This window comes from Euleptes europaea, chromosome 6 (genome assembly GCF_029931775.1).
Source record: "Euleptes europaea isolate rEulEur1 chromosome 6, rEulEur1.hap1, whole genome shotgun sequence".
Taxonomy (NCBI): Eukaryota; Metazoa; Chordata; class Lepidosauria; order Squamata; family Sphaerodactylidae; genus Euleptes; species Euleptes europaea.
Genome location: NC_079317.1, coordinates 85,070,929 through 85,098,815, shown reverse-complemented (window position 1 = coordinate 85,098,815; position 27,887 = coordinate 85,070,929). Strand labels below are relative to the sequence as shown.

General features: G+C 41.0%; 1 protein-coding gene across 1 annotated transcript in view; it reads right to left on the bottom strand.

Annotated features, from left to right (window-relative positions):
* Nucleotides 1–12,945, bottom strand: part of STK33 (serine/threonine kinase 33) — a 36,737-nt gene extending 23,792 nt beyond the window's left edge. Inside the window, exons 1-6 of the mRNA XM_056851650.1 lie at nucleotides 12,691–12,945; nucleotides 6,052–6,171; nucleotides 5,208–5,321; nucleotides 3,841–3,945; nucleotides 1,168–1,306; nucleotides 336–424 (exon numbers count right to left, since the gene is read on the bottom strand). Of these exons, the coding sequence (XP_056707628.1) occupies nucleotides 336–424; nucleotides 1,168–1,306; nucleotides 3,841–3,945; nucleotides 5,208–5,321; nucleotides 6,052–6,171; nucleotides 12,691–12,918 (795 nt within the window). The 5' untranslated portion in view covers nucleotides 12,919–12,945. The remainder of the gene's footprint in view (nucleotides 1–335; nucleotides 425–1,167; nucleotides 1,307–3,840; nucleotides 3,946–5,207; nucleotides 5,322–6,051; nucleotides 6,172–12,690) is intronic.
* Between the last annotated feature and the right edge of the window lie 14,942 nt (nucleotides 12,946–27,887).

Here is a 27,887-nt window from a genome sequence, read left to right as displayed (position 1 = left end):
ATAATTACAGTTCCTCTTGGCTTACTGTTGATAATGGCTGGGAGCTATATCCAACAGTATAAGTAGAATAAGATCTGGGTTTTTTTTTAAAAAAAAAAAATCTTTTAAAATGACCTATACTACTCTTCACTCAACAAGAGGTGTCACCAACGGCACTTAACTCCCGCATTATTGTCAGTTGTTCCTGCCTCAGACCTTTTCTTTTTGGCTTGATTACACCACTTAGCGCCTCAGTTCAAAAAGCTAATAGGCATTTACTAGGAGACGATTTTGATACCTAAACCCACCCTCCACCCCCAAAGTACAGCTCGAAGAGTTGCTGTTTCTGGACTTACCTTTATATTCAATTTCATTTCATTTTCTTCATCAAAGTCACTGCTCTTAACTAAAATGTTTTCCAATTTCAGATCTCTATGAACAATATCTGTCAAGATGGAGAACAAAAAGTAAAGTGGTATTTATCAATTGCATTGAAAATATTCTGACAGAAATGTTTTAAAGTCTTTTGACTGAGTAATTTATGAACCACACGTTCAGTGCATTTCATTCTACGTTAATGTACAAGGCAGATACTGTGCTTTTTTTTAATAGAAATTGTCTGTAAATTCAAAACCTAAATCAGACTTAGATCTATACTTCTGACAAAAATATAAAAGTATACCTGGATTTCATGGTGTTACCAAATATGACTTGTCACATGATTTGCTTTAAAAGCACCAATTTGTGAAATTAGTACATAAGCAAAAAAAGTTCAACTTTTTGCTATATTCAGAAGAACAATGCATAAAGTTCCCTTTACTCTGTTTTTGTCACCAATAAGGGCAGAGGAAAGCTTAACATGAGAACCCCAAAGAGACAATATCTATAAAGCCCTATTGAATGGAGAAAGAAATAAGTGAACATTTTTACAACAAATATGCATCAAGATAGCAGAGATGAGTAAACATTGCTACATTAACTGAGGAAGAATATCTATGGGGCTGTGCAGATAGGAGTAAGCCCCACTGAATGGACTTGAGTGAAAATATGAGTAGATCTGCTTAGGAACACTCTTCTTCAGCTATTAAGGGAGCAGGACTACGTGAAAAAAGATGTTCACATCTTCAGGGGCACAAGTAGCAGATATAAAAAACGGTGATAACTATTAAGCTAAATAAAATATCTTACCTTTTCTGTGAAGATATGCTATTGCTGATGCAAGACTCTGAATTATGTGCCTTGTTTCATTCTCTGTGAATTGACCTTTTCTGTGAAGGATCTCTTTAAGTTCTCCATCCTCACACAGCTCCATTACAAGGTACATGCGCTAACATTAATGGAGGAGAAAATATATTTATTTTACGTGCAATATTAAATAGTTGTTTTAATTTACAATTATTACAAATTTTAAGAGCATTTCATATGTCCCTTTTTACAAAGATTAAATAATATTTCTTATATTCCACCATTAATGCTTTTGATCAGCCAACTGTCATCATCACTAACAGAATAATGTCTAAAACATATAAAGTAAAATTTATAGTGGTTATTAGTTGATCTTCGAAAAGCTATGGCTGCTTTCACACTATATTACACTCAGATTCTGTAGCAGTAGAAAAGAGCAAGAGTCCAGTAGCACCTTAAAGACTAACAAAATTTCTGGCAGGGTATGAGCTTTCATGAGGCACAGCTCAATTCTTCAGAATTCTTCGTGTCTCACTAAAGCTCGAACCCTGCCAGAAATTTTGTTAGTCTTTAAGATGCTGAGTGGTAAGTTGCAATACTGCAGTCCAAGCTCTGCTCTTGACCTGAGTTCGATCCCGACGGAGGTCGGTAAAATGAGTACCCAGCTTGCTGGGGGTAAAGTGTAGATGACTGGGAAAGGCAATGGCAAACTACCCCGTAAACAGAGTCTGCCTAGTAAACGTCAGGATGTGACGTCACCCCATGGGTCAGGAATGACCCGGTGCTTGCAAAGCACCTTTACCTTAAGGTGCTACTGGACCCTTGCTCTTTTATATTGCTACAGACTAACATGGCTACTCATCGTGATCAGATTCTGTAGATATTCACCAACCGTAGAGTTTTCTTATAAGCATATGAGCTCCAAGCTACAAATATATAGCAAATAGACTGAGTTCCTCCATAGAGATGAATGAGGATTCCTACACAAGGACAATTTTGATGTACATGTCTGAGCATATATGCAACTCTTGAAACCGAAACGAATGTAGAATTACTGCTGATATCTGTGGATATCCCCTTTAAGTAATCAGACTATTCCAAAGGCTCTAAGGAAGAATTCTCACATGACTGAGGAGTTTCCAATGAATCTTGGCTCACAGGAAGCCCCATGTGCACATCAGTGGTCACACAGATGTTAAGATCTTAATGTGTTTAAGAACGATCTGATCACTCAGGCAGCATACTGCTATTTGTTCCTCTCTATCACTTCAGGAATAAGTATGCCATGTCCTACCTCCAAGAAATGTTTTAGCAAACAAAAAAGGATAATTGCTCCTGTGAAAAAGATGTATAGTGCTTTGTATAGTGTTGAGAAGAATAAGCCAGATCTGCCAACAATGAAAGAGCACTATTGTGTGAGAAGGGGTGAGGGGAGAAGGGAATGAGAGAAGATGGGGGTGAGGGAAGATAGACAGAGAAGGTGTGGGAGCAGAAAGAGAGAGCGGGGAACAATGACAGAGAATGGGGGAGCGGGGAGGAAGCAAATGTGGGGGGATGGGATGCCCCCTCCCCACAAGTTCCTTGCAGGTCCCAGCTTGTTGCATCTAATGATGCAATGCCATTTTTCTGCATTGTATCTGCATTCTGAATCATGTCTAATATTCTATACTTGTTTTCAGATATCTGTAATCCTAGTCCAAGTACATTGCTGACTAGATGATTCACCCTATTGATAACATCAATTTATACCATGTAATCTCCTTGAATCTCTGAGAAAGGCAGACTATAAATATAATTAAAAAATAATAAAAATAATTGTTCCTGTGAAATATGTGTTGTACCAGGAAGATAAACAGAGAGTATCAGGTGACATCAAAGGTGCATTTTATCATTTATTGTAATATACCTTTTTGCACACTCTTGTTTCACAGGTAACTTCACAGAGCCCCACCAAAACAAAACCAGGGGGATGCCATTTTGTGAGAAAAATGCAGGCAGGGTGAGGATTCTTCAGTGAATTCTTCAGCAACCCAGTTCTAATACACAAGTATAAGTAATCAAATTTTGTTGGCCCCACAGGTTGTTTCCACGTGGACTTACTGCTGCAACTTGCTTCCTAGACTCATCCAGTTTTTATTGGATCTTCTACATAACATAATCATTTTTCCATTCCCCCTTCCAGCTCCATCCATGATTTTTTTCTATTGCTTCCTAAACCTGTTTTAATATGAACTTGCTAGAAAGGTTGAATTTAAAGGGGATTTTGTCAACAGTGTGTGCAGGAAGATGCAGCTTTTCAGACCTCCACACCCACATTGGTGCCATTTTTCTGGTATCCCCACAGGCCTGCCACAAACACACATATATGCACTGGCAGACTTTTTTCAGCTATGTTTTTTCCAACTTGGTAGCTGATATATTGCTACAGCTTTTCAACACTAGACTAATAGATCAGCTATGGACTTTTTAAAATCCATCAAAAACCCTACCAGATGGGGAATGACTAGCATAAAGGACACCTAGGTAAACATAGAGAATCTCTCCCCCAGGTGGATGCTCTGTTGCCACTGCAAATGCCACTGCATTCACAATGGCAATGACAACACCACACGGAACCATCATCTTGGTGTAAAAGAAGCCTGGTGTCAAGAAGAGGTAGAATTTTTGAAAACTTACCTTAGGTGACTCAAACACTTCTTCGAGATGTATTATGTGTTCATGGTTTACTCTTTTCAGGATATTTACTTCTCGTTCAAGTAGTTTTACAGCAGAACTTCCAGCCTAAATCAGTGTGAAAAGAACATTACATTCATTCTATAGTTTGTGGTTAAACAGACTTTTTTTTTTTTTTTTTTGCATACCACTCTCTCACATGAGACACAGATTCCATAGCTTCTGTCTGTTTGTTTGTTGATTTTTACCCCGCCCTTTCCTGGCAAAGCCAGGCTCAGGGCAGCTAACAACAAATAAATTCTATCGAATAACCACTAGAAGACATACCGGAGCCTTGTTTATCACCTCTCTTTGGCACATACACACGCAGAGTGAACACATATGAAGCTGCCTTATACTGAATCAAAGCACTGGTCCATCAAGGTCAGTATCATCTATTCAGACTGGCAGTGGCTCTCCAGGGTCTCATGCAGAGGTCTTTCACATCACTTACTGCCTGGACCTTTTAAGTGGAGGTGTCAGGGACTGAACCTGGGACCTTCTGCATGCAAAGAAGGCACTTCCACTAAGCCACAAACTCTCCCTGCATGCCAGGCCATTATAAGAAATGCAAGGTATGTTGGTTTATAGACTGAGCAGGGAGTGCAGAGCAGAACTTCATTGGGGCTCTGGCTCCCGACTGGTGGACCTCCCTGTCAAAGGAGACCCCATCCCCGAGGGCCTGCAAGGTTAAGATGTTCTGCAAGGCCCACTCCAGCTGGCCTCCCTGACCCTTCTCCCCTTCCCTTTCCCCCTTGTTTGCCTCTTCCCTTTTCTTCTTCCCCTTCCTTAATTAATCTCCCCTGTTGTTTTCATATGTGCTGTGTAATGTAATGTAACACACCTCGTCCTGGGAAACTGGGCCTTCTTTGTAATTGGTCTGTCCTCTCACCTTTCTTCTGTTTGTAGCTTATGTGTACATATCTGCCAACTGAATGTAACAATGCATCTGATGAAGAGGTAGGTTTGCCTGCCTTCAGGTACTAGCTGGAGATATCCTGCTATTACAACTGATTTCCAGCCAAGAGAGTTGCCCTGGAGAAAATGGCTGCTTTGGCCATTGGACTCTATGGCATTGAAGTCCCTCCCCTCCCCAAACCCCTCCCTCCTCAGGCTCCGCCCCAAAAACATCCCGCTGGTGGCTAAGAGGGACCTGGCAACCCTATGTAGAGGCCTCTGGTTTACACAAGCTTCTGCTCCAATAAATCCACTAGCCTTTAAGGTGCTACCAGACTCTTTTGCTATTATAGTGATTTCACTATTATAGTGTTGAATAAGGTTATTGTTACCTGCAAAAAGAAAGTCTTTTATCTATCAGAAATAATGCCTACCTTTTCCCGGTTTACTTTCTTGATTGCCCACTTTATACCCGTTTCTTTGTGTGTTACTTCAATCACCACCCCAAAGCTGCCTTGTCCTAGTTTTCTTCCAAAAGAATAAATTTGCTAGAGAAACAAAGAATAATTCATAATATCAATAATAAAAGAAAGTATGTAATAGTGGAATGTTGTTATAGAGGAATATTTAAGAAGGCATATTAATGGTGGTGTGGGGGGAATAGCAAGACCTATATACTTCAGCCATTTGGGCAAAGTCATGAGTTATTAAAACTCATAATCTCAGCCAAAAATGTGCAAAAGTAAAGTATGTATTAAGCATTAAAAACAATAACATGTACATTCTAGAAAGGTTTTATAGTATCTCTGTTTCTCACTGACACTGGCTTCCTAAGCAGAGTTACACCCTTCTAAGACCATCAAATTCAGATCCCCTGCTGAGGAGAGCACAATTATCTCAATGGATGCTAGAAAGTTCTTAAGAAATCACAATATAAAAATAATTTTATTTTACTTTAACTTTTAAAATATGTCCTCTCTTTTTTTCTGGCCAATTTTCCAACTTCAGTTGTAATGCAGTCAACTTAATTTGCCTCTAACTCTGCTATTGGTTAGCAGCTATTCATTAAAAAAATATTCTATAAACCCACTAATGCAGCCACTACTAGTTCAGCTCAGAAACATCCACCAGGCTGCTAACATGGCAATCCTCACAGAGAGCAGCATGCAACGAAACTGTTCCCAAGAAAGCTCAAAGGAATACGTACTAACCAAGATAAAAATGTATCATCCAGAAAAGTGAAGCTACAAGTTTAAAGTGATATACACAGTTGCAAACCTGAATTGCTGCACCATCCTCTATCCGTGTATGAGGAACTTTGCATTCTGTAATACTGCTACGAATGCTTGAGGCAAAGAACATTGGTCTGTGAGAGTCTGTTAAGGTTGATTTTGACGCCTTTGGGAATATAAAAAGAAAAGCATGACATTAAAATAGAAGTCATCGCTTTAAAAGGCTATATACTATTCTCTATATCACTGGTTCCCAACCAGGGGTCCGTGGACCCCCAGGGGTCCGCGGGAACTAAATTAAGGTCCGCAAAACAAAGTTATAAACCCATAATAAATTAATATTTTCAATTAAAAGTTCTCTATTATAAAAATATATATTCAAATATTATTCTAAGTTTAATGTTTAACTAACAGTTATGATTAAAGTTTACTTTCAAATTCTCGGAATCTTTATTTTGAACCTTGGGGTCCCTGCACCGAACAAAAAAGTCCTAGTGGTCCCTGGTCAAAAAAAGGTTGGGAACCACTGCTCTATATCTTTCAACACATGAGGAAGGAATATGTAAGTTACAAGAAACATAATATATTGGAAGTTGGACAAGGCCTAGAAAAGGTGAACAACAGATTTCATATCAATAATAGAAATATATGTTAGGATGACTAATGATATATATAAAGGTAAAGGTCCCCTGTGCAATCACCAGTCATTCCTGACCCATGGGGTGTCATCACATCCCGATGTTTACTAGGCAGACTTTGTTTATGGGGTGGTTTGCCAGTGCCTTCCCCAGTCTTCTTCCCTTTGCCCCAACAAGCTGGGTACTCATTTTACCGACCTCGGAAGGATGGAAGGCTGAGTCAACCTTGAGCCGGCTACCTGAAACCAACTTCCGTCAGGATCAAACTCAGCTTGTGAGCAGAGCTTGGACTGCGGTACTGCAGCTTACCACTATTCCTGTTAGATGCTTCTCTTACACATCAATAAAGAGGTACAAATTAACTACAGCATGGCCTTTAAAACACATATACACCACTGCCTGAATTCTAGGGAAATGCTGCTTGCTTTTTTCCTCTCACATGGAAATATGGCTCCCAAAATCTACCATTCATAGAAGTCAGCTGTGCCATATACCTGCTAATAAGTCAGCTCTTCTTTTCTTTCCACAGAAAAAAATTGTAGCATAATGAGGCTGCAATCCTGAGAGGGCGGAAGCTCCTTTGGAGCCAGCATGAACCCGCGCCGGTGTAAGTGGTCATTTAACCCGGGATAAGGGGCATTTACACCTTCACAGGTGGCGTCCCTGCTGGCGCCAGGACGCCACACAGCGGTGCAGGGCTCAGGTGGCAGCACTGCCTCCTGGCAGTGTTCCAGTGATACAAGTACCCACGCCGGTGTCCTGGAAGGTGGTCCAGGGGCATTTCTGGGGGCGGAGCTGCCTTTAGGCAGCTTCCTAACCCCATTCACCCAAGGAATGCCCCCTCATGCTGGAGCATCGCTACTATACCTTTTTTGGTGACGCAGCCTCGCTGTAGTCAATGGGAGCATTTTCTAGTTCTTTGCTTTGTCCCGAAGTGGGCAGTACCACCCCCTGGGGGGCGGTGGGATTACCTGGTGGGGCACTAAGAGGCAAGAGGGCAGCAGGGGGCACGCTAGAGGTGGGCCCCTTCAACTATGTTGTTCATTAATTTACAATAGATCAAGCTATGGCACCATGCTGGCAAATTTGGTAGAAACTATTGGAATTTTTTTCCCCAGACTTTGAAGAGCTGGAACCACTGGATCAAGTTCATCAGTTCTGTTGAATAAATTTAACTAAAAAGTTATAATTTGGTTTTGAATAGATGTGCAATTGCTACTGTTTTGATATTTTATTGTTATTATGTTCTTTAGTGAGTCATGCAAACCCCTATTTTGAATAATGCTTTTTATAGGGTAGGGGGCGCTGGGGTTGAGTGTGTGGAACCAAGGGGGCGGTGGCCCGAAAAGTTTGGGAACCAATGGATAGATGGACTAATGGTCTGACTCAGCACAACGTATTTTCATAAGCAGTGGTACAAACAAATCCTTGTACTCTGATCCTCACTGCACCAAAAGGAACACACAGAGCATCAGACAATTTTTAAAATGCGGAGGTTGAACTAAAATGCAGTTATAAGACCTCCGCACAATGAGTCTTCCCTGGCTAAAGATGACTGGACCAACTATAGGCCAGTCTCAGATTTGCTGTTTGGGGGCAAAGTGATTGAGCAGGTGGCATCATAGTAACCCCAAGCAAACCTATATGGCACTTCTTCATGTGACCAGCTTCAGTAAAGCTTCAGGCATGAGTCACCTTTAATGCCACTAGGAGCCCCATGGGGCAGAGTGGTAAGCTGCAGTGCTGCAGTCCAAGCTTTGCTCATGACCCGAGTTCGATCCCGACGGGAGTCAGTTTCAGGTAGCCGGCCCAAGGTTGACTCAGCCTTCCATCCTTCCGAGGTTGGTAAAATGAGTACCCAGCTTGCTGGGGGCAAAGGGAAGATGACTGGGGAAGGCACTGGTAAACCACCCCATAAACAAAAGCCTGCCTAGTAAACGTCGGGATGTGATGTCACCCATGGGTCAGGAATGACCCGGTGCTTGCACAGGGGACCTTTACTTTTACCTTTTTTAATGCTACTAGTGGATTATCTCCTCTTACAGTTGGATATGGGAGTTTCTGCTCTGTTGATTCTATTAGACCTTTCAGCTGCTTTTTATATCACCAGTTCTTGCACAGGAGACAACCGATAACAATGTGTTTCACATAAAACAGCTGCATTTTTATATAATTTACTTCTTTTCAAAACACCTTACGTATTCTGGCTGGATAAGCCTTACATAGTAATGGCCATCTGGAATGTCAGATTCAATCATTTATAATAAATTAAGTGATTCTTTTCTATCATGCAATATATCACAATATACCAACAATGAGGTGATTGTGGGTGAATACAATTAGCTTTCTCTGTGAAAAGTAAGTCCTCATGATATGTTCAAACATGACCTATTTGAGATTGTATTAAGTCTGCATCTTTCTCTTTAAGAGTGCTACTTTAAGGAGACCAATTTATGTTAATGTATCAAATTATGAATTATCTTCAGAACTTTCAGATTTAAGTGCTTTTTCATTACATTCTTTTTAAATGTGTATTTATTGCAGACATCTACAACAAAGGCTTTTAAAGATTCCCACTCTATGTGCTGAGAGCGTATACCATTAAAGAAGATATTATGATATGCGATGAATATGTTCCCAATAAATGCATTAGGTGGTGCTTGATGGAAAACAAAAAAAATGGTCTACACCTTTTTTTAAAAAGACTAAAGAATTCCTAATATATTTATGTCAGTTTAAAAAAAAATCACACTTCCCTCTGAATTCTTTCACCTGCCACTACAACTTAATTTGTAGTCACTATTACTGTAACCTTTGAGATTAACAATATTAAGTTTAAGTATTATTTCAAATAAACGCAAATATTTTAGAGGTTTAGTAGAACATATAAAGCGCAATCCTAGTCTAACCATGCAATCCTTAGTGGGGGCGACAGAGCCGGCGTGACCCCTACGCTGGCACCTACGCCAGCAATGGGGCACTTACACCGGTCCCCAGGGAACAATGCAACAGCGTGGGCATCGTGCACTGGCACTGCTGTGTTCCCAGAAGTGAGTGCCCGCATTGGCATCGGAGGAGGCAGACTCGGGGCATTCCCAGGGGCAAAGATTCCTTTAGGCAGTTTTCCAAACCTCTTTCAGCTAGGGAAAACTTTGCACTACTGCAGAGCTACACAGCAAAATAACTGGTATAGCGCCAGAAACTCAATGGGCAAGTTTCACAAGTTTTTATTTAAAATGCATTTAAAACACTTTTTTCCAGCTGGGAAGCCTCTCAGGAGGTGGCGTGGCTGCTCCGTTCCCAGCCGTGACCTAACTACCCCCCCCCCCAGGAATGGGCAGTCTGTCTTTTGGGTGCCTCACTCACAGGCTAGGCATGCTGGGCACGTGGGGGACCTTTGAGATTAACAAAATATTGTCGAAACATCAAGCTTTCAGAGAGGGCCGCCCAATGTTCTTTTCTCTTGAATATATACCTTTGTAATTGTGGATTATTCCATTTATAATATAACCCTAAACCTTGACTCTTAAATGGTTCTCAAACTGTGGGTTGGAACCCAAAAATGGATTTTGATTCTTCTGCAAGTGGGTCATGAGGCCAGGAGAGAGGAAAAGGAGGAGTAGTGTGAGCTGAGAGAGGAAGGTCTTGGAGGCTTGGTGGCAAATTTGGGTTTCTCCCTGCACAACATGAGACGACCCATTGCTCAGAAATGCTATATATTAATATATATTCTATATATGAAAATGAAATATAAACTTGTTCAGTATTAACTGAAATGAGATTCCTATGTCTTATGTTGGGGAGGAGGAAAGTAGTTTCGAATTATTTTGCAAGTGAGCCCCACAGGGTACTGCAAAAGTGGATTCTACATCAAAAGTTTAAGAACCACTGGTTTAGGATACCAACTACACTCTATGCCTGCAAAACTGTGAGATATGCCAACGTGACTTGAAGATACTGGCATATCTTGAAATGAATCAGACTCAAGGCATGCTGGAATCAGGTTGGGATGGTTCCGGTTCAATCCTGGCACCAAAGTAGAGCTGGGTGCCATCAGGGAAGACTCAAGGAAGAAGCAAGGATCCTAAGATTCTTCAGACTGCCTCCTCCACCCCAGCACTGACGCAGTGTTAAACCAGCAACAATTCTGTCATAACCAGAAAAACCTCCATAGAAGTCATACTGTTAAAATTCAAATGGCCCCCACCTTAACACTCCAAGCCACAGTGCAGTTTAAGATACCAACCGAACTCTACCCTGTACGCAGCTGGGCACATGCTCCTTAGCATGTGGGGTGTTAGTTCTACTCCAGCCTCTTCCTCCCACTTTACTGCTGATCAGCTGTTGCTGCCCAAAAGCTGAACTGTCATCTGGGGAAGATGACAGAATGATTTTGTGAATGTGAGGCAATGTATTCCCCTCTCGTTGCTGCCCTGCTGTCTACTTCCCCCTTGTGAGGTGAAAGGCTTGTGTTTTAGCCCTTGCCCACCCCAAGTGACAAACTTTTCTGCAAGAGAGTTTTAGGCACTTTGTTGCTATTGCTTCTGCCAAGTGAGCTACGGTCGAGGTAGAGGAAGAACAGGAAAAAGAAGAGGAAGAAGAAGAGTTGGTTTTTATATGCCGACTTTCTCTACCACTGAAGGGAGACTCAAACCAGCTTACAATCACCTTCCCTTCCCCTCCCCACAACAGACACCCTGTGAGGGAGGTGGGGCTGAGAGAGAGTGGCTTGCCCAAGGGTCACCCAGCTGGTTTGACGTGTAGGAGTGGGGAAACAAATCCAGTTCACCAGATTAGCCTCCACCACTCATGTGGAGGAGTGGGGGAATCAAACCCGGTTCTCCACATCAGAGTCCACCGCTCCAAACCACCACTCTTAACCACTACACCACGCTGGCTCTCTGATGTGATCAGACTGACCATGGTTCTTTCTCTGAGTGTCTGTCTGGCAAAAAGTAACACAGAATGAGGTTTCCTGGAGCTTGTCCCTGTGTTCCTGCTTGAGGGCCATCAAACAGGGAATACATGCCTTCCCTGACCGATGGCTCCAAACACTGATATTCAGAGATTTACAGCCTCTGGACATGGAGGTTCCTTTAGCCTTCAAAGCTAGGAGCCACTGATGGACCCCATCTTCCGTGAAACTGTCTAATGTCCTTTTAAAGCCATTTACGACAGAGGCCATCAGTACTCCTACTGGAAATGAACTGCACAATTGAATTATTAATTGAGTGAAGAAGTACATCCTTTTGTCCATTCTGAATCTACTGCCCATCAGATTAATTGGGTACCCATTACTATTAGTATTATGGGAGATAAAACATTTTCACTTTCCCATGTATACACGTATAAAACTCTATCTTGTAAGCCCCTTTGGGTCCCAACTGAGGAGAAAGAAAAGGCTTCAATGAAGAAAATGAATAAATAACGGTAGCCATTTCTCTAAACTGAACCGCCCCAGGTTTTCAGGCCTTTCTTCATAGGACCAGACCCTTAATCATCTTGGTTGCTCTCTTCTGCGCTTTCTCCAGCTCTGCAGCATCTTTTTTGTTAGTTTGTTTGTTTTGTTTCCTCCCTTCTTGTGTTCTGTGCATGGACAGTGACCTGCTGACATCAGGAATCCATGCCAGCATTACAGGCTCTGGTTGGCTGTTTCCATATGGGTGTTAGGGGGGCATCCACCCCATGATTGGTGCGTCGCGGTGGGGTTGATGTAGACTCCAATGCATTTGTTATGTCCCCCATAATGTGGAGTAGGGTATTTTTCAGACACACTTTCCCTCTAATGAGGGAGTAGCAGCATTCAGGACTTAGGTTTGGGCTGCCCATGTTTCCTTTCCTAGTATTAGGGTTCAGCTGAGAATAATAACCATTAAACATTCACATGTATTTGATACAGCACACTCTAGTGCATGCTTTTAAAGTTGTCCTATTAAACACAACCCAAGTTTCTCAAAGCAAAAGTTGACAATTTACTGATTAACGGCAAAAAGAAAACCAAAACCTAACCTGAGCTTACAGTTGGGGAAAAAACCAAGTCTGCTTACCTCTTTTGTAAGAGACACTGCTTGGCGACTCAAAGAAACAAGCATGTCTTGAGATTCTAAACACTTATTCACTGAAGAGGGCGTGCTCATTGCCTCTGCTACAACTTCTCTGTGGCACGTGGGGCTGTTTTGGCAATGGAGGCAACAAGATACATTGTTGCTGGGCTGAATTGGTCCTGAGCACTGGATGCATTTTATAGCCTTCTTTTCCTGACCAAGATCAGCCATCTGCTCAGCCTCGTAGGTCCCGCTGTGAAAATTAAATGGTCACACAAAGACTGGCCCCTGGGTGTCCACTGTTGGGGGGAAAAGCAGAACAAAAGGCTCAGAACAAGAATTGTTAAGGTCACGGTTGGTGGACTGATGGTATAAAAACATCCCTGGCAATGACTATCAGGCAGCCAAAGTAGACTGATATAGTCTTTTGGAATGTATGGCAAAAATACATAATCACAAGAAAAACTGCAGTTTTACAAGCATGGTATTCACCAAGCAAACCAGCACTATCCAGTTACCACTGGAAATTTTACATTTAAAAAAAAATACTTTTTGCCCTCTAGGACAACAAAGAATTACTTACAATATAATATTTTATAATTCCCTATGTTTGTAATACAAAATAAAGCCCTGTGGGGAATAAGGGTTTTGCACTCCAGGCTGTAAAAAAAAGATTATGTAAGGATCAAATTAGACAATACAACCGACTGCTGTTTTTCAGAATGTCTACCGTATTTTTCGCTCCATAAGATGCACTTTTTTCCTCCTCAAAAGTGAGAGGAAATGTCTGTGCGTCTTATGGAGCGAATGTGTGTGAATCCAGCCCCGGGGAGAAGGGCAAAGCTGCCTAGGCAGCGCAGAGCAGTTTAACCTCCCCCCTCCCCCCGCGCTTCCCGGTCTCAAGGCTCAGCTGTTGAGGCAGGCAGCGCAGAGCAGTTTAAATACCCCCCCCCCAGCTTCCAGGGAGTCCCTGGAAGCCGGGCAGGGGGGTCTTGAAAGTTCTCCATGCTGCCATCCCAGGAAGCGCAGAGCAGTTTAAATACCCCCCGCCTGGCTTCCAGGGACTCCCTGGAAGCCGGGGGGGTGTGCCTTGAAAGTGCTCTGTGCTACCTGGGATGGCAGCGCAGAGGAGTTTAAAGACCCCCCCCCCCCCCCGCAGGGCTTCCAGGGAGTCCCTAGAAGCCGGGCCGGGGGGAGGGTTTTGAAAGTGCTCTGCGCTGCCTGGTATAGCAGCGTGGAGAACTTTCAAGACCCCCACCCAGCTTCCAGGGACTCTGCTTTAAAGCCTTCTCTAAAAACTTGTTTTCCTCCTCTAAAAACTAGGTGCGTCTTATGGTCAGGTGCGTCTTATGGAGCGAAAAATACGGTAATACAGGTTGAGTAATCCCTTATCCAAAATGGCTGGGACCAGAGGTGTTCCGCATTTTGGATCTTTCCATATTTCGGAATATTTGCATATACATAATGAGATATCTTGGAGATTGACCCAAATCTAAACACAAAATTCATTTATGTTTTATAAGTACCTTATACCATGGCGCAAAGTGGTAAGCTGCAGTACTGCAGTTAAACCTCTGCACATGACCTGAGTTCGATCCTGATGGAAGTTGGTTTCAGGTAGCCAGCTCAAGGTTGACTCAGCCTTCCATCCTTCCAAGGTCGGTAAAACGAGTACCCAGCTTGCTGGGGGTAAAGTGTAGGCGACTGGGGAAGGCAATGGCAAACCACCCCGTAAACATAGTCTGCCTAGTAAATGTCAGGATGTGGCGTCATCCCATGGGTCAGTAATGATTTTTTTATACACACAGCCTGAAGGTAATTTTATACAATATTCTTAATAATTTTGTGCACGTTGGGCATCGTGGGGAACCTGCCTTTGACACAACTGGCCTGCACACATGCCATTTTATTACTCTTTGTGGGCGCTCAAAAATTTTCAATTTTGGAGTATTTGCAATATTAGATTTCGAGATAAGGGACACTCAACCGGTACAACACGTGACATTGCATCATTGTACTATACATCTTTCTAACCTCTACTAATCAATGATAAGAGGCAAGAACAGGGACACTTATTTATTTAAAACATTTATTAGCGACCTTTCTCCCTTAGGCTTGAATGTTTAAGGGCCTGAATTTTATTGCAGTTTTGATGTTTATTCGCTTTTCTTTCTTATTTATGTGCTGTATTCTGCCCTGACTACCTCTGCAGAAAGGCAGGATGATAAACACAGGAAATTAAAAATTATAAGTTTCTAAACTAAAGATTTAATATTTGCAGCAACGTTAAGTGCAACATAAAGAACAACACAACATACCTTATAAATAGAGGCCCAAAAGGAAATGGGTAACACTGTCATGGAATGGAGGCAGGAACAACAGTGGACACAAAATCACAGAATTGTGACACTATTGACTAAATTCTAGTGTTCATGAGCAGATCTAAAAAAAATACACAAAGAAAATAAACCACACAAAAAAGAAGAAAAACAAACTAAAGAAACCGACAACATTATTTTTAAAAGAGACTGAATGAGTTTATCAGATGAAAGAACAGTCTTGTCTCTTGGGCATAATATTGGACTGGTTAGCTTTTAAATCTTAGAATCATAGAGTTGGAAGGGACCACCATGGTAATCTAGCCCAACCCCCTGCACAATGCAGGAATTTCACAACTACCTCCCATACACACCCCCAGCGACCCCTACTCCATGCCCAGAAGATGGCCAAGATGCCCTCCCTCTCATGAACTGTGGAATCTTTTCTCATTGTTTCAAATAGAAGTGTATTTAACATAAGCCATTGTTTGTCAGATTTTATAACATTGCATGCCTTGAAAATGTAATTAATTGACCCACATACCAACACACATGCTCCCAAGTGTTCCCACCCAGCTCCTATACTTCCAGCAGGACTTCTCCTCGCTTTGCTACACCCCTGATGCTCTCTCCCCATCTGCTGGCTTCTACGTGCTCCCCTCCCTTTCTTACTGCTAGCCTCATGTAAACTGACTGACAGTACTCAAAAGATTTGAAATCCAACCTCTCCCCTTCAACAACTGCCATTAGAGTTGTAATATACGCCTTGAGGAACTCTGGGCTTTGGTAATAAGTAGGGTTGCCAACTGCCAGGTAGTAGCAGGAGATCTCCTGCTAATTCAACTGATCTCCAGCCGATAGAGATCAGATCACCTGGAGAAAAATGGCAGCTTCGGCAACTGAACTCTATGGCATTGAAGTCCCTCCCTTCCCCAAACCCCGGCCTCCTCAGGCTCTGCCCCCAAAATCTCCCGCCGGTGGTGAAGAAGGACCTGGCAACCCTAGTAATAAGGCATGCAACCTTGTTCACACTCTACCCGGCCACCAAGACAGGTGACCCATACGTAGAAAGCCGCACCAAACTTTTCCCCTCAAATATTTTCACGGCAAAAAGGGCACTGGGGTGTGAAATGCATCCTGAAATAAAATTTATTGTTACAGTACATGTATTGTGTCCCCAGCCTAACTGCAATGCTTCGACTGTAATAGTATGCCTTCTTTCTCCATTCCTCTGGGGAAACCATCCAATCAGGGGAAACACATTGAATGTGATGACATCACAGAGCCAATCACATCTGGCTACATTTGAGAGGGGCCATATTTTGGACTAGATTTGTGGAAGGAACGTGGCTCAGTGGTAAAACATCTGCTTGGTATATAGAGGGTTTTTAGCTTCCATCTGTGGCATCTCCAGTTAAAAGAATCATCTGATTCTTTTAGGTGATGTGAAAGAACTCTACCTGAGACCTTGGACAGTCCCTGCCCATCAGAGTAGAAAATACTGAGCTTGACAGGCCAATGAGATGATTCAGTCCATGGCAACTTCATGAGCTGATATGCTCATAACTGCATCATTGGGAACAAATAAAGCTACACTGCCCTCTCTGTGATACTCAAATTCAGCTATAGTCTTGGCAGAAAGGTATGTTGTACAGTATGTAAAGCACACACCTAAATGCAAATTCCAGCATAGAATGCACAAAGATAAGCCTTTAATTGCATATTCCAAAGCTGATGGCTTTGTTTTGCAGCACAGCTGTGGCTACGCCGCCACACATATTTCCAAGCCCTTTTGAACATCTTTCCCAAACTGCCAAAAAAGGGAATGCTTGCCATGGGCATAAAAACGTTCATAGAACATGAGCCCCCCTACCAATTTGCCCCCTCATTCTGTATATAGGAACGAATTTTGCAGTGATATTTACTATGCAAGTGGCAATCGTATTTACTATGTCTGCGAGTAAAGTGGCATCAAGTCGCAGCTGACTTACAGCGGCCCTTTAGGGTTTTCAAGGCAAGAGATTAACAGAGGTGATTTGCCATTGCCTTCCTCTGCACACAGACCCTGGGCATTCCTTGGTGGTCTCCCATCCAATTCCTAACCAGGGGTGACCAATATTTACAATGCAAAGCTTTAAATTTTTATTTATTTAAAATATTTTATGCTATCTTTCCACCCAATCAGGGTCCCCAAGGCAGCAAACGTTAAAACATTTGAACAATTAGAAACATTTAAAATGATAAAATAATGCAGTAAAAACACATACAAAATTCTGAATGTTATATATGACAGGAGTGAATATCTGGTGGCCAAACAAGCCAAATCCAGCCCATGAAATATTTTATTTACTTTATTTACTTTATTTTATTTATTTAGTCCCCCAGTGGGGACTCAAACAGCGTTATGTTGTTCTCTTCTCCTCCATTTTATCCTAGGCTGAGAGTATGAGACTGGGCCGAGGTTATATAGTCCTGGGCAGCCTTAACATGGCATGATAAAGTTTTCCCTGAGTTTCAGTTGTTAGGAAGAGAAAAATAGATTCAACACAACAGATATTTCACATTTCAATGCTGCCTCAGCTAAGCCTGTAATCGTGCAACTCTTTCTCCTCAAACGTATTATCTTTATCCTGGTGCTTGACTGCTCACAAGGAGAGTCAGTTTTTGGTGAAAATTACAGTTTCCGCTTCCAGACCGCTGTCTGGAGAATGAAACATTCCCCATTAATATTTATTTAGGGTTTGTTTATTTAGCATTACAGAAGCTGGCCATCTCTGACATATGCTGCAAAGTTAAGTTTAATGATCAACCACGCAGAACAGAAGTGTCTTATCTACTGCATGGATACCAAAGAATAATTAACCTCAGGCATCTCTTCTATGTTTTGGTGTTAGCCAACCATATCAAATATGCTTAAAGATCCAGTGTTTTTAAACATTCCTTTAAAAGGAAAAAAAAAAAAAGAACAAGCAAAGCAACACCAACAAACATTAAACTTGTAATCTACACAATACAGGGCAATGTATTTAGTTTTATTCTTTCTAGACAAGTTCAAGCATCAAATAAGGAGGTCTACAGAGTGGCCAGTTCCATTGAGGTATGTGGCTCAGAGTGGTAAGCTGCAGTACTGCAGTCCAAGCTCTGCTCACAACCTGAGTTCGATCCCAACGGAAGTTGGTTTCAGGTAGCCGGCTCAAGGTTGACTCAGCCTTCCATCCTTCCAAGGTCGGTCAAATGAGTACCCAGCTTGCTGGGGGTAAAGGGAAGATGACTGGGGAAGGCACTGGCAAACCACCCCGTAAACATAGTCTGCCTAGTGAACGTCGGGATGTGACGTCACCCCATGGGTCGGGAATGACCCGGTGCTTGCACAGGGGACCTTTACCTTTACCTTAAAGCTACCTCTTTCCATTTTTTCCCAGCACGTTACAGAAAGCACCGGGTAATCACAAATATCTTGCTACTGTGGTTCATGCCTTGGTAACATCTAGATTAGATCGTTGCAATGTGCTCTACATGGGGCTGCTCTTGAAGAGTGCTAGAAACTGCAGCTCCACCTGCACTGTTTCCAACTTGCTTCCAGGGCCAATTCAAAGTGTTAGTATTGACCTTTAAAGACATACACAGCCTGGTACCTGTTTGCCTTAAAGGCCACCTATTCACGTATGAACCAACCTAACCAATTACGATCATCTTCAGGGGGCCCCATCATCTGAAGCTAGACAAGTAGCAACCTAAAGAACGGCCTTGTCAGTCAGAGCACCAAAACTGGAAATCCCAGGGAGATTTATGTATCCCTTTAATCATTGTCTTCTGCCAGTGGATGAAGACTTTTCTGTTTCTAGCAATCCCTTACAGTTCCTCCTCCTTGTTTGTTCTTACTTGCTGGTTATCTATATATGTACTGGTTTTAAAGTCTTTTTAATCGTTTGCCACCTTGAGGACCCTAACGGGACAGAAAGGTGGGAGACACATGTTCTAAACAAATAAATAAAATACTGACAACATGTTGTTGGTTTCTAGGACCAGTGATTACATCCTGATTAAAATCGTTCAGAAAAATTATGTGTAATTGCAGGCCATTCTTTGATTTTTTTGGAAACAAAAACATTTTATTTATATTTTCTGTTTCTTAGAGTACATTTACAAGCAATTGATAACAGGAGCTCTACACTCTCACCTAAGCTCCCTGTGATGTGCCCAGTTTAAATAGCTGAATATGCTAACTCGAGTTTTGCATTCAGAACTTTGACCATGCAGTTGCCTGACCATTGCTGAAACATATGGAAACTTCAGTCATATTATTTATACATGATGTGAATAATAAACACGATTTAAACCAAATCTTGCAAAATTATGTTAAACCTTGCAAGGTTATGTTTAACCTTGCAAAAATGAGTATTTGGCTATGACTTCGATAGTGCAATGGGAGGGAGGGAAGGAGAGGGACTGGGTAATGAAAAATACTACGGGCAAGAGATCACCAAAGGGAAATACCACTCTACCAAAAAAGACATTTGAGGAGATCTGGTGCTTTTGAGAGGGGCAGGGAGTGATTTACAACATCCTTGGTTCTATACATTTTTGGCAAGGCTATTCCTGAATGAAAAGCAGAATCAAAATCTGCTTGATCTTCCTATAAAGCAAGAGTCTGTGAGTTCTACACAGCTTATGTATATTTAATTTTAACAGTTCCAGAAAAAAATGCCAAATTCTACAAAAACACTCTGAAATTACAGCAGGTTAGATCTGAACTATAAATAGAATTGGTCTTTCCTGCCCCCACCCCTCATTCTTACAGAAGCTTTTGACCCATTCATACGGTTGCCAACCTGCAGGTACTAGATGGAAATTTCCCGCTATTACAACTGATCTCCAGCCAATAGAGATCAGTTCACCTGGAGAAAATGGCCCCTTTGGCAATTGGACTCTATGGCATTGAAGTCCCTCACCTCCCCAAACCCCACCCTCCTCAGGCTCTGCCCCAAAAACCTCCCACCGGCAGCAAAGAGGGACCTGGCAACCCTATCTATTCATGAAAGGAGGAGGGTGATTTATGGAAGGTGCAGAGGCCTATAGGGGGAAGACAGAAGACAGGAAATATCTACTTCTATGCAAACTCCAATTCTGCATTTCACGATTAAAATGTTGGATAAGTAAATTAAGACTTTCTGCATTGCATTTATGAAGTGAAACTTTGAAAACAAAATAAGAAGCATACAGCACAGTTGTTTAATCCAGTTTCCCAAATTAGGATCCACTTTTCAATTTACTGTACTATAATTTTCAGGACCACTTCAAAAGTTACCATAGTTTTTGGGACTCACTTGCAAAGTAATTTTATGATACTTCCCCAACATAAAACAGAAATCTTACATCAGTTAACATGGAAAAAGATTATATTTTCATGCTTGGTATTTATAAATTGCCTGACCAACCACAGTTAATGGCCATTTCCCACATTCTGCCATCATGCAGAATGCCAAATTTGCCATCATGCTACCCAGAGTCCCAGTTTAACTCATTCCTTCTCCACCCTCCCTCCCTTCCTCACAATTCACCTATGAGAGAGTTGTGATCCACTTTTAGGTCCTGCCCTATAGTTTGACAATATTCGGCTTAATCCTTTACATAGACTCCTCCACGTATTTTGCAAAATAATTTTAGCACATAAATATTGCCTTGATACTTATCCATTCAGCACAGCACTTTAAAGAATGTTGAGACGGGTGTATTCATTCAGGAAAATAAGGCACAACAAAAGTTGATACTATTAAATTGTGAACATCCTGTAATTGGCTAAATTCAGAAAATTTTCTTCTAGCATACCAAGAAGTTCATGGGTCAATTCAAAGGTGCAGAGAGAAAAATATAAAAAGAAGGGGTTTAGTTTAGCTATGAAATAAAAATAAAACTATGTGTGCATTTGAGCACAACAATGACCTTGAACACTCATCACAAAAAAATGGAGGCAAATATCTGACAATTTTAGCAACTGGTCAGAGGGAGATATCATTTGAATAAATGGCTTCCACAAAAACAAAATTTTAATATGTGTTTTGTTTTGCTGGGCAACTTTTCAATACTTTATAGTGGCTCAAATTTGTTTTTGAGTGGACAGAATTTTGATACAAATTCTGGAGTAATTTCACTGCAGCCCATGCTGCTACTCTAAGCTTAAAGAATCTGGCTCACTGTGATTAAAATCAATAGAGCACATCATTTGATGATACCATTTTTCAAGAAAAGGCAATAAGCCTGAGGCATGCTATTATTAGATTACACATTTTCATTGACAGGTTGAAAGGCTTAAAAGGCAACTGAAAAATATGGAAGATTTCATTTTCAAAAGAAGAGGATTCATTTTCTCATTCAAGAGGACATCACCATGTCATTTCTTCAAAGTCAAAAAAGTTTGTCCTTTGTTGTAAGGAGCTTAACAAGAAAATTCCTTTCCTATATCTTATAATCTTAAAAAATGATTGCTGGTTATGGTGTATTTTATTTTTCAACAATGCACAGCATCATAAGAAATATGAATCATTATATCTAACTCTGAACAAGGCTCTAGATGCAATCTGTTAAATCTACAGATTTGGGCCCTGTACAGAGAAGGGGGATCTTTCATCTTGCTTGGGTGCTTCCTAGAGGCATCTGGTTGGCCACTGTGTGAACCAACTGCTGGACTTGATGGGCCTTGGTCTGATCCAGCATGGCCTTTCTTACGTTCTACAAACTTGGAGAAACCCAGTATTTGCAGAAAAAGTCAAGGAAAGAAAAAAGATGGCAGTGAGTGGAGGAAAAAAAGAAAAACGAAGAAGGAAAGAAATGTGGACTGGAGGAAGACAAGAAAGCCGGAAAAAGAGAAAAGGAAGCACAGGAGGAAAAGCTGCAGATGGGAGGATGAGACAGGTGTCAGGAACAGGAAGGGAGGGAGAGAAGGAACCAGGAAAAGGAGCAAAGTTCTGGGGCTATGATGGGAAGGTAGAAAATAAAGGCAGGGTAAGGAGGATGATCAGCGGGGGAAATGAGGTTCCCCCAGAGAGTCCTCATGGGTCTCCCACTTGTGATTTTATCATTCTAATAATTGTCCTATATGTGAATGTTTGTTAAGTGTGATGGTTTAAAATTGTGGTTTCCCTTCATACATCCCTGGTCCTCCATTACTTTTATTTATTATGCTTCTACTGTGTGTCCTCTAAGAGACATGGTTCAGTTTATATTATTCAAGATATCTTGAATTCCTGGGAAAGGGCAGGACTTGAAGTAAACGAACTTGCTTCTGCTACAATGGCTGATAAAATAGGTATAAGTGAACTATCAGCCACATATATGAAACTTACTGTCTACATGAACTGTGTTATCAGGCGCATGCATAAAATGATTCCACAAAATCGAATTTCAAGTGAACTCTCAATCTATATATTAGCAAAGATATGAATTTTATTTTAAAAAATAAATAGACACCATCAACATCAGGGGTGACTATGCCACATTCCAATATTTAGCCTCCCCTCTGAGGCCTCTTGCCGCTCCCCCTCACATCACCAGCTCCGGAGACGTCCCCATATAGGACACAAAGCCACTGCTTCCATAAAAACAAGGCTGGCCTGCTCTTAAGAGTTAGTGCAGTACCATCTAACAGCAGAGAACTGAGTTAGAAAGGCACATCTTCCCCACTGAGAGGGAATGATTGGCAGCCTGGCTCTTGCTGCGATAACATTACAGACGGAGAGCTCCTTGCCTAAATACTGTCTTAGCTCACAGCTCAGATCTAAGACCTTGAGATTGGGTCCATCCCAGATCCTGACACCTGCCTTTTTTCCTGAACACCTGCTGCCTGATCCTTTGGCCTGACTGACTTTAAACATGAGGTATCCCTCTTATTATTGTCTTCTTGTTCTTAGCTCATTTGTGGCTAACCCCACTAACAGTCACAAGGCATTCTCTTGTCCTGAAACTGTAACACGGTGCCATTTGTTCATCCTTGCGGCACCTCTACCTAATTTCCCCCCTGGACTGAATAACTGATCACTTTCCCAATTTTAGGCAGAGATATGATGCATGATACTATGTGATACACCATATGAGAGACAGTGTGTTGTGTTATGTTACAGTATCTAGTACGTCTATCTATTTTTATTTTATTTATGTTCGTTATTTATAGTTCTCAGTTGAGCTCAAGGTGGATTACATAGAGTGAGTCAATCCAGTCGACGAGGAACATTCAATAAACAATGCAATCGGAATTAAGGTTGTCCAACCAACCAGAAGTCTAAAAACAGAACTGAAGCAAAGCATAAGTATTGACATGACACATTAAATGATGCAAAATTCCATAGTAGGATCCTAGTTTCAGCAAGCTATACGCAATAGCATAGACAACAGCCCCTAATAATATTTCCAACTAACTTTGTGAATCATTTACTACACTGCAACTCTATTGCCAGTGTAGAAAAGCCATCTTGAATAATTCAGTTTTGCATTGTGAACAGAAAGCTATGACAATGAGAGCCTTCCTAACTTCCTCAGAGAGGTCATTATATGGGGGGGGGGGCACAACAGAAAAGGCATGTGTACAGGCAGGTGTTGATTTTGCTCATTTACCTTCCTCCGAGGAGCTCAGGATGTTCGCCTTTCCCTATTTAAACCCCTAACAGCCCTGTCAAGTAGGTTGGGCTGAGAGAGAGAGAACCACTGACCCCAGTCTTCTCCAGCATGTTTCACAGCAGTGTTGGCATTTGAACCCTGGTCTTCCGGATCCTAATCACTCTAACCACTATACCACATTAGCTTCAACACTGCAGTGAGTTCTGTATTGAGTACTGGAGGACATAGACATAGACAAGTTTTATTGCAGCATTGCCGTTCTAAAAAGCTTAGTAAAACTATTTACATTTCACAATTATAAATTAATTTAAAAAAAGGTAAAAAGTACAAAATACAGTACAAATCCATCAATCTGAGTTTTACTTTTCTCCCTAATTTAAAATTGAACTCATCTTTGCGGAAACCTTTGAAAGGCAGACTTTAAGAGCTATTGCACAAAACCCAGCAGTGGCTAATGTAATCTGTTCTTTTCTCCCCTCCAAAAGTGTCTGTGAGTACTGGAGGTGTTGCAGTGTGAACAGAGCAATACAACACAGTGCAATGTCTATTGTATGCTAGTTGTATAGCATTTATTTTATTTATTTATAATCGGCCTTTCTCACTAAGACTCAAGGTGGATTACACAGTCTAAGTCAATAGAATCGACAGGTTGAAACATCTAATAAGCAATATAATAGTGTAGTAGAACTGCCTTGTAATAAAATAATGAATGGCATTGTGTTGTGTGGCATGGGTAAGAGACAGGGCATTTTCTGTGGTGTCATCTCACCTTTGGAACACCCTTCCCCTTGAGGCTTGGCTGGCACCTACTTTACTTTCTTTTAGGCACCAGGCTAAAACACATCTTTTAACCCATGTTTTTAATTAGGGTTGTTATCTCATCCACTTTTTAATGGTCTGCTTCTGTTTTATAAATAGTTTTTATGCTGCTCATGTCCGATGCCTTGTGCTTTAATTGCTTGAGCTTCAATACTGTGGCTTTTGATTGTAAGCCACCTCAAGCAGGACTCTGAAGAGGTGGCACAGAAATATTCTAAATAAATAAAGAAGTTTGTATGGAGGCGTATAATGGGAGCATTGAGTGGTTGAGGATATAGAGTTTAGGTGAATGTTTTGATGATGTATTCACCCCAGCTAGTTAGAATGCCCATGAACAATGCATGACATCCCAGCAACTCAACCAATCATTACTATGATCTCACAGTTATCATCACAAAATCCCTGAAAGCATTATAATAAAATTGCTTCATGAAAAGTATTACAACAAAGATAAAGCTCAATCTGTCCCTCCTGTTTTTAATGGAGAATACAAATCTTTTAACATGAAAAAAATATTGTTGAAAGTATAGCATGCAATTTTAAAATTTGTATGCAAAAGTGAATTTGTATAATTGGGCAACATCTTCGGAGAGCTAAGATACCCTGAGACTGTGTTGGCATATCAAGTACATGTGCAACCACTCTTCCAGAGTAACTAGATTATTGGGTATTCCACTCCCTAAATCAACCTGTGTGTCATTTTTATTTTGTTGATGAACTGTTATATCACTTGTGTCCTTGTAACTTGGTGTTAGTATCGCTAGCTACCTTGAGTTTAAAAAGATAATTTTTTTATTTATTTAAAAAGTTATTTAAAACATGATTATGCCACCTTTCCACCCAAATAGGATTCCCAAGGCAGGAATATTTTAAATAAATAAACTACATTTAGAATTTTGGCAAACCTAGATAAACGGTTTTGTCAATGACTTTGAGGCATGTTTGACATCTAAAAAAGTGGAATTCTTGCTTTCGCAAATAAAAACACACACATACACAACCACAAGCAACACAAGATTCCGAGTGACAAACGTTAACAGGAGAACTAAAACACTGCCACACTATTAACATAGCTAAGAGTACACTTAATAAAACTGTCCCCTATCTGCTTCAAAATCTACAATGTCTAACGCATTTTTTAAAAGTGACGGCAAAAACTAAGCTAAAACTCTAACAGATGTCAAATTGTATAAATAATCCACAAGCTTTTAGTTATGTTAGCCTACTTCTATGCACTCACGAACAGGCAAGTGTAGCAACTACAACAAGTTCAGTCTATATCAAGAATCTATAAACTGTTAAAGCACACAGGAGTATTACAGAGACACCTGGTGTAAATATATCTTAGAAACTACTTTCTAGTAACTTTCTATGTACAAATTAATGATAAATCGTTAATTGTCATAGTTTTCATTTTCTACAGGTGAATATCTGAAGTGTTCATATTCTCCTCGGTTTTTTTGCAAGAAAATATAAAGTGCAAAAATTGAACTGAGATTGTCCAGCACTATGAATACCCTTTAACCTAAAACCTAACAAAGAGTAAAATAGTTATTTTTCTTACAAAGAAAACTTTTATTTCTATTTATTGAATACTAAAGGAAGGACAAACTTCCACAAATCTAACACTTTACTAAAATTGATTATTAAAAATTAAAATTCTTACCTGATTTACTTTGGGTTGGCAAAACAAAAGCAGGCAATATATCATCAAAGCTTTCTCATTACCTGTAGTAAAAAAAGGAATTAATGACAGAATGACAATTTACTGTATTTCTATTTACTGCTGGCAAAAGAGCAAGTAAACAAACCAGAGAACAAACGGAAGACAATATGTCAAACTCATATGCTACATGCACAGCATCAGATTTTTAGTAGATGCAAACCATAGCAGTATAAATACGTAGTGGGGTACAGCGGGGAGGGGAGACCTTGAGACCCAAGGAAAGTAGAGACAAAGTAACACTTGATTACACACTAAAGAATCCCATTGCCAAGGACAACAAGGGCCAAGTCTGTACAAGTAAAAGGTAAATACTTAGCCAAAGAAGCTGCTACTTAATGCTTCATAAGGCTAAGAATGTGTGTGTAAAGTGTTGTCAAGTCGCAGACGACTTATGGTGACCCTGTAGGGTATTCAAGGCAAGAGCCTAACAGAGGTGGTTTGCCATTGCCTTCCTCTGCATAGGCAACCTGGCATTTCTTGGTGGTCTCCCATCCAAGTACTAACCAGGGCTGCTTAGTTTCTGAGATCTGACGAGATCAGGCTAGCCTGGGGCATCTAGATCGAGGCAAAGAATACTAATTATAAAATATAAACTGCCATTGGAATTGAAAATTAAAGGGATCTGAGAAGTATTTTTTTTTTTTAAGTAGCAAAATGTCATGTTAATGTCATCCTGGAACAGAAAGCTAGCTGCAGTGAGAATGCTGGCTGGAGTGAGTTGACCATATCACTCCAGTGTTGTAGTGCCTGCACTGGCTTCCAATTTGCTTCCAGGCCCAATTCAAGGTGCTGACATAGACCTTTAAAGCCCTATATGATTTGCAGCCTGCATACCTTAACGATCACCTACTCCCCTAAGAACCCACCAGACCATCATGATCTTCTTCAGCGGCCCTCTTTGGATGCCCCCATAATCTCAGGTTAAACAGTCAGAGCCTTCTCAGCTGTGGCACCAAAACTGAGATTCCCCCCTAGGGACCTTCGTCTGTCCCCTCTATGATTCTTTTCTGCTAACAGGTAGAGACTTTTCTGTTTGGTCTGGTGTTCCCTTATTGACTCACCTTCTTGTTTGTTTTAACTAATTGCAATAATCAATGTGTCACTGGCCACCAAGATTAGGTTAATTCATGCCATCGTATTCCCTATTACGATGTATGGGTGTGAAAGCTGGACAATGAAGAAAGCTGACAGGAAGTAGACTCCTTTAAAATGTGGTGTTGGAGGAGAGTGTTACGGATACCATGGACTGTCAAAAAAACAAATCAGTGGGTTATAGATCAAATCAAGCCTGAACTGACCCTAAAAGCTAAAATGATTAAACTGAGGCTATCATATTTTGGTCACATTATGAGAAGGCAAGAGTCACTAGAAAAGACAGCCGTGCTAGGAAAAGTGGAGGGCAGCAGGAAAAGAGGAAGACCCAACAAGAGATGGATTGACTCAATAAAAGAAGCCATAGCCCTCAGTTTGCAAGACCTGAGCAAGACTGTCAAAAATAGGACGTTTTGGAGGACACTGATTCATAGGGTCGCCATGAGTCGGAAGTGACTTGATGGCACTTAACACACACACACACACAGTTGCAATAATCACACATGTACTGTTTTTAAAGTGGGGTTATATTATCTTTAACTGTTTACTACCTCGAGGGCCCTAACTGGCTAGAAAAGTAGGATACAAATGTTTTAAATAAACAGATATCAGCAAATGAAAGAATAAAGCAAATA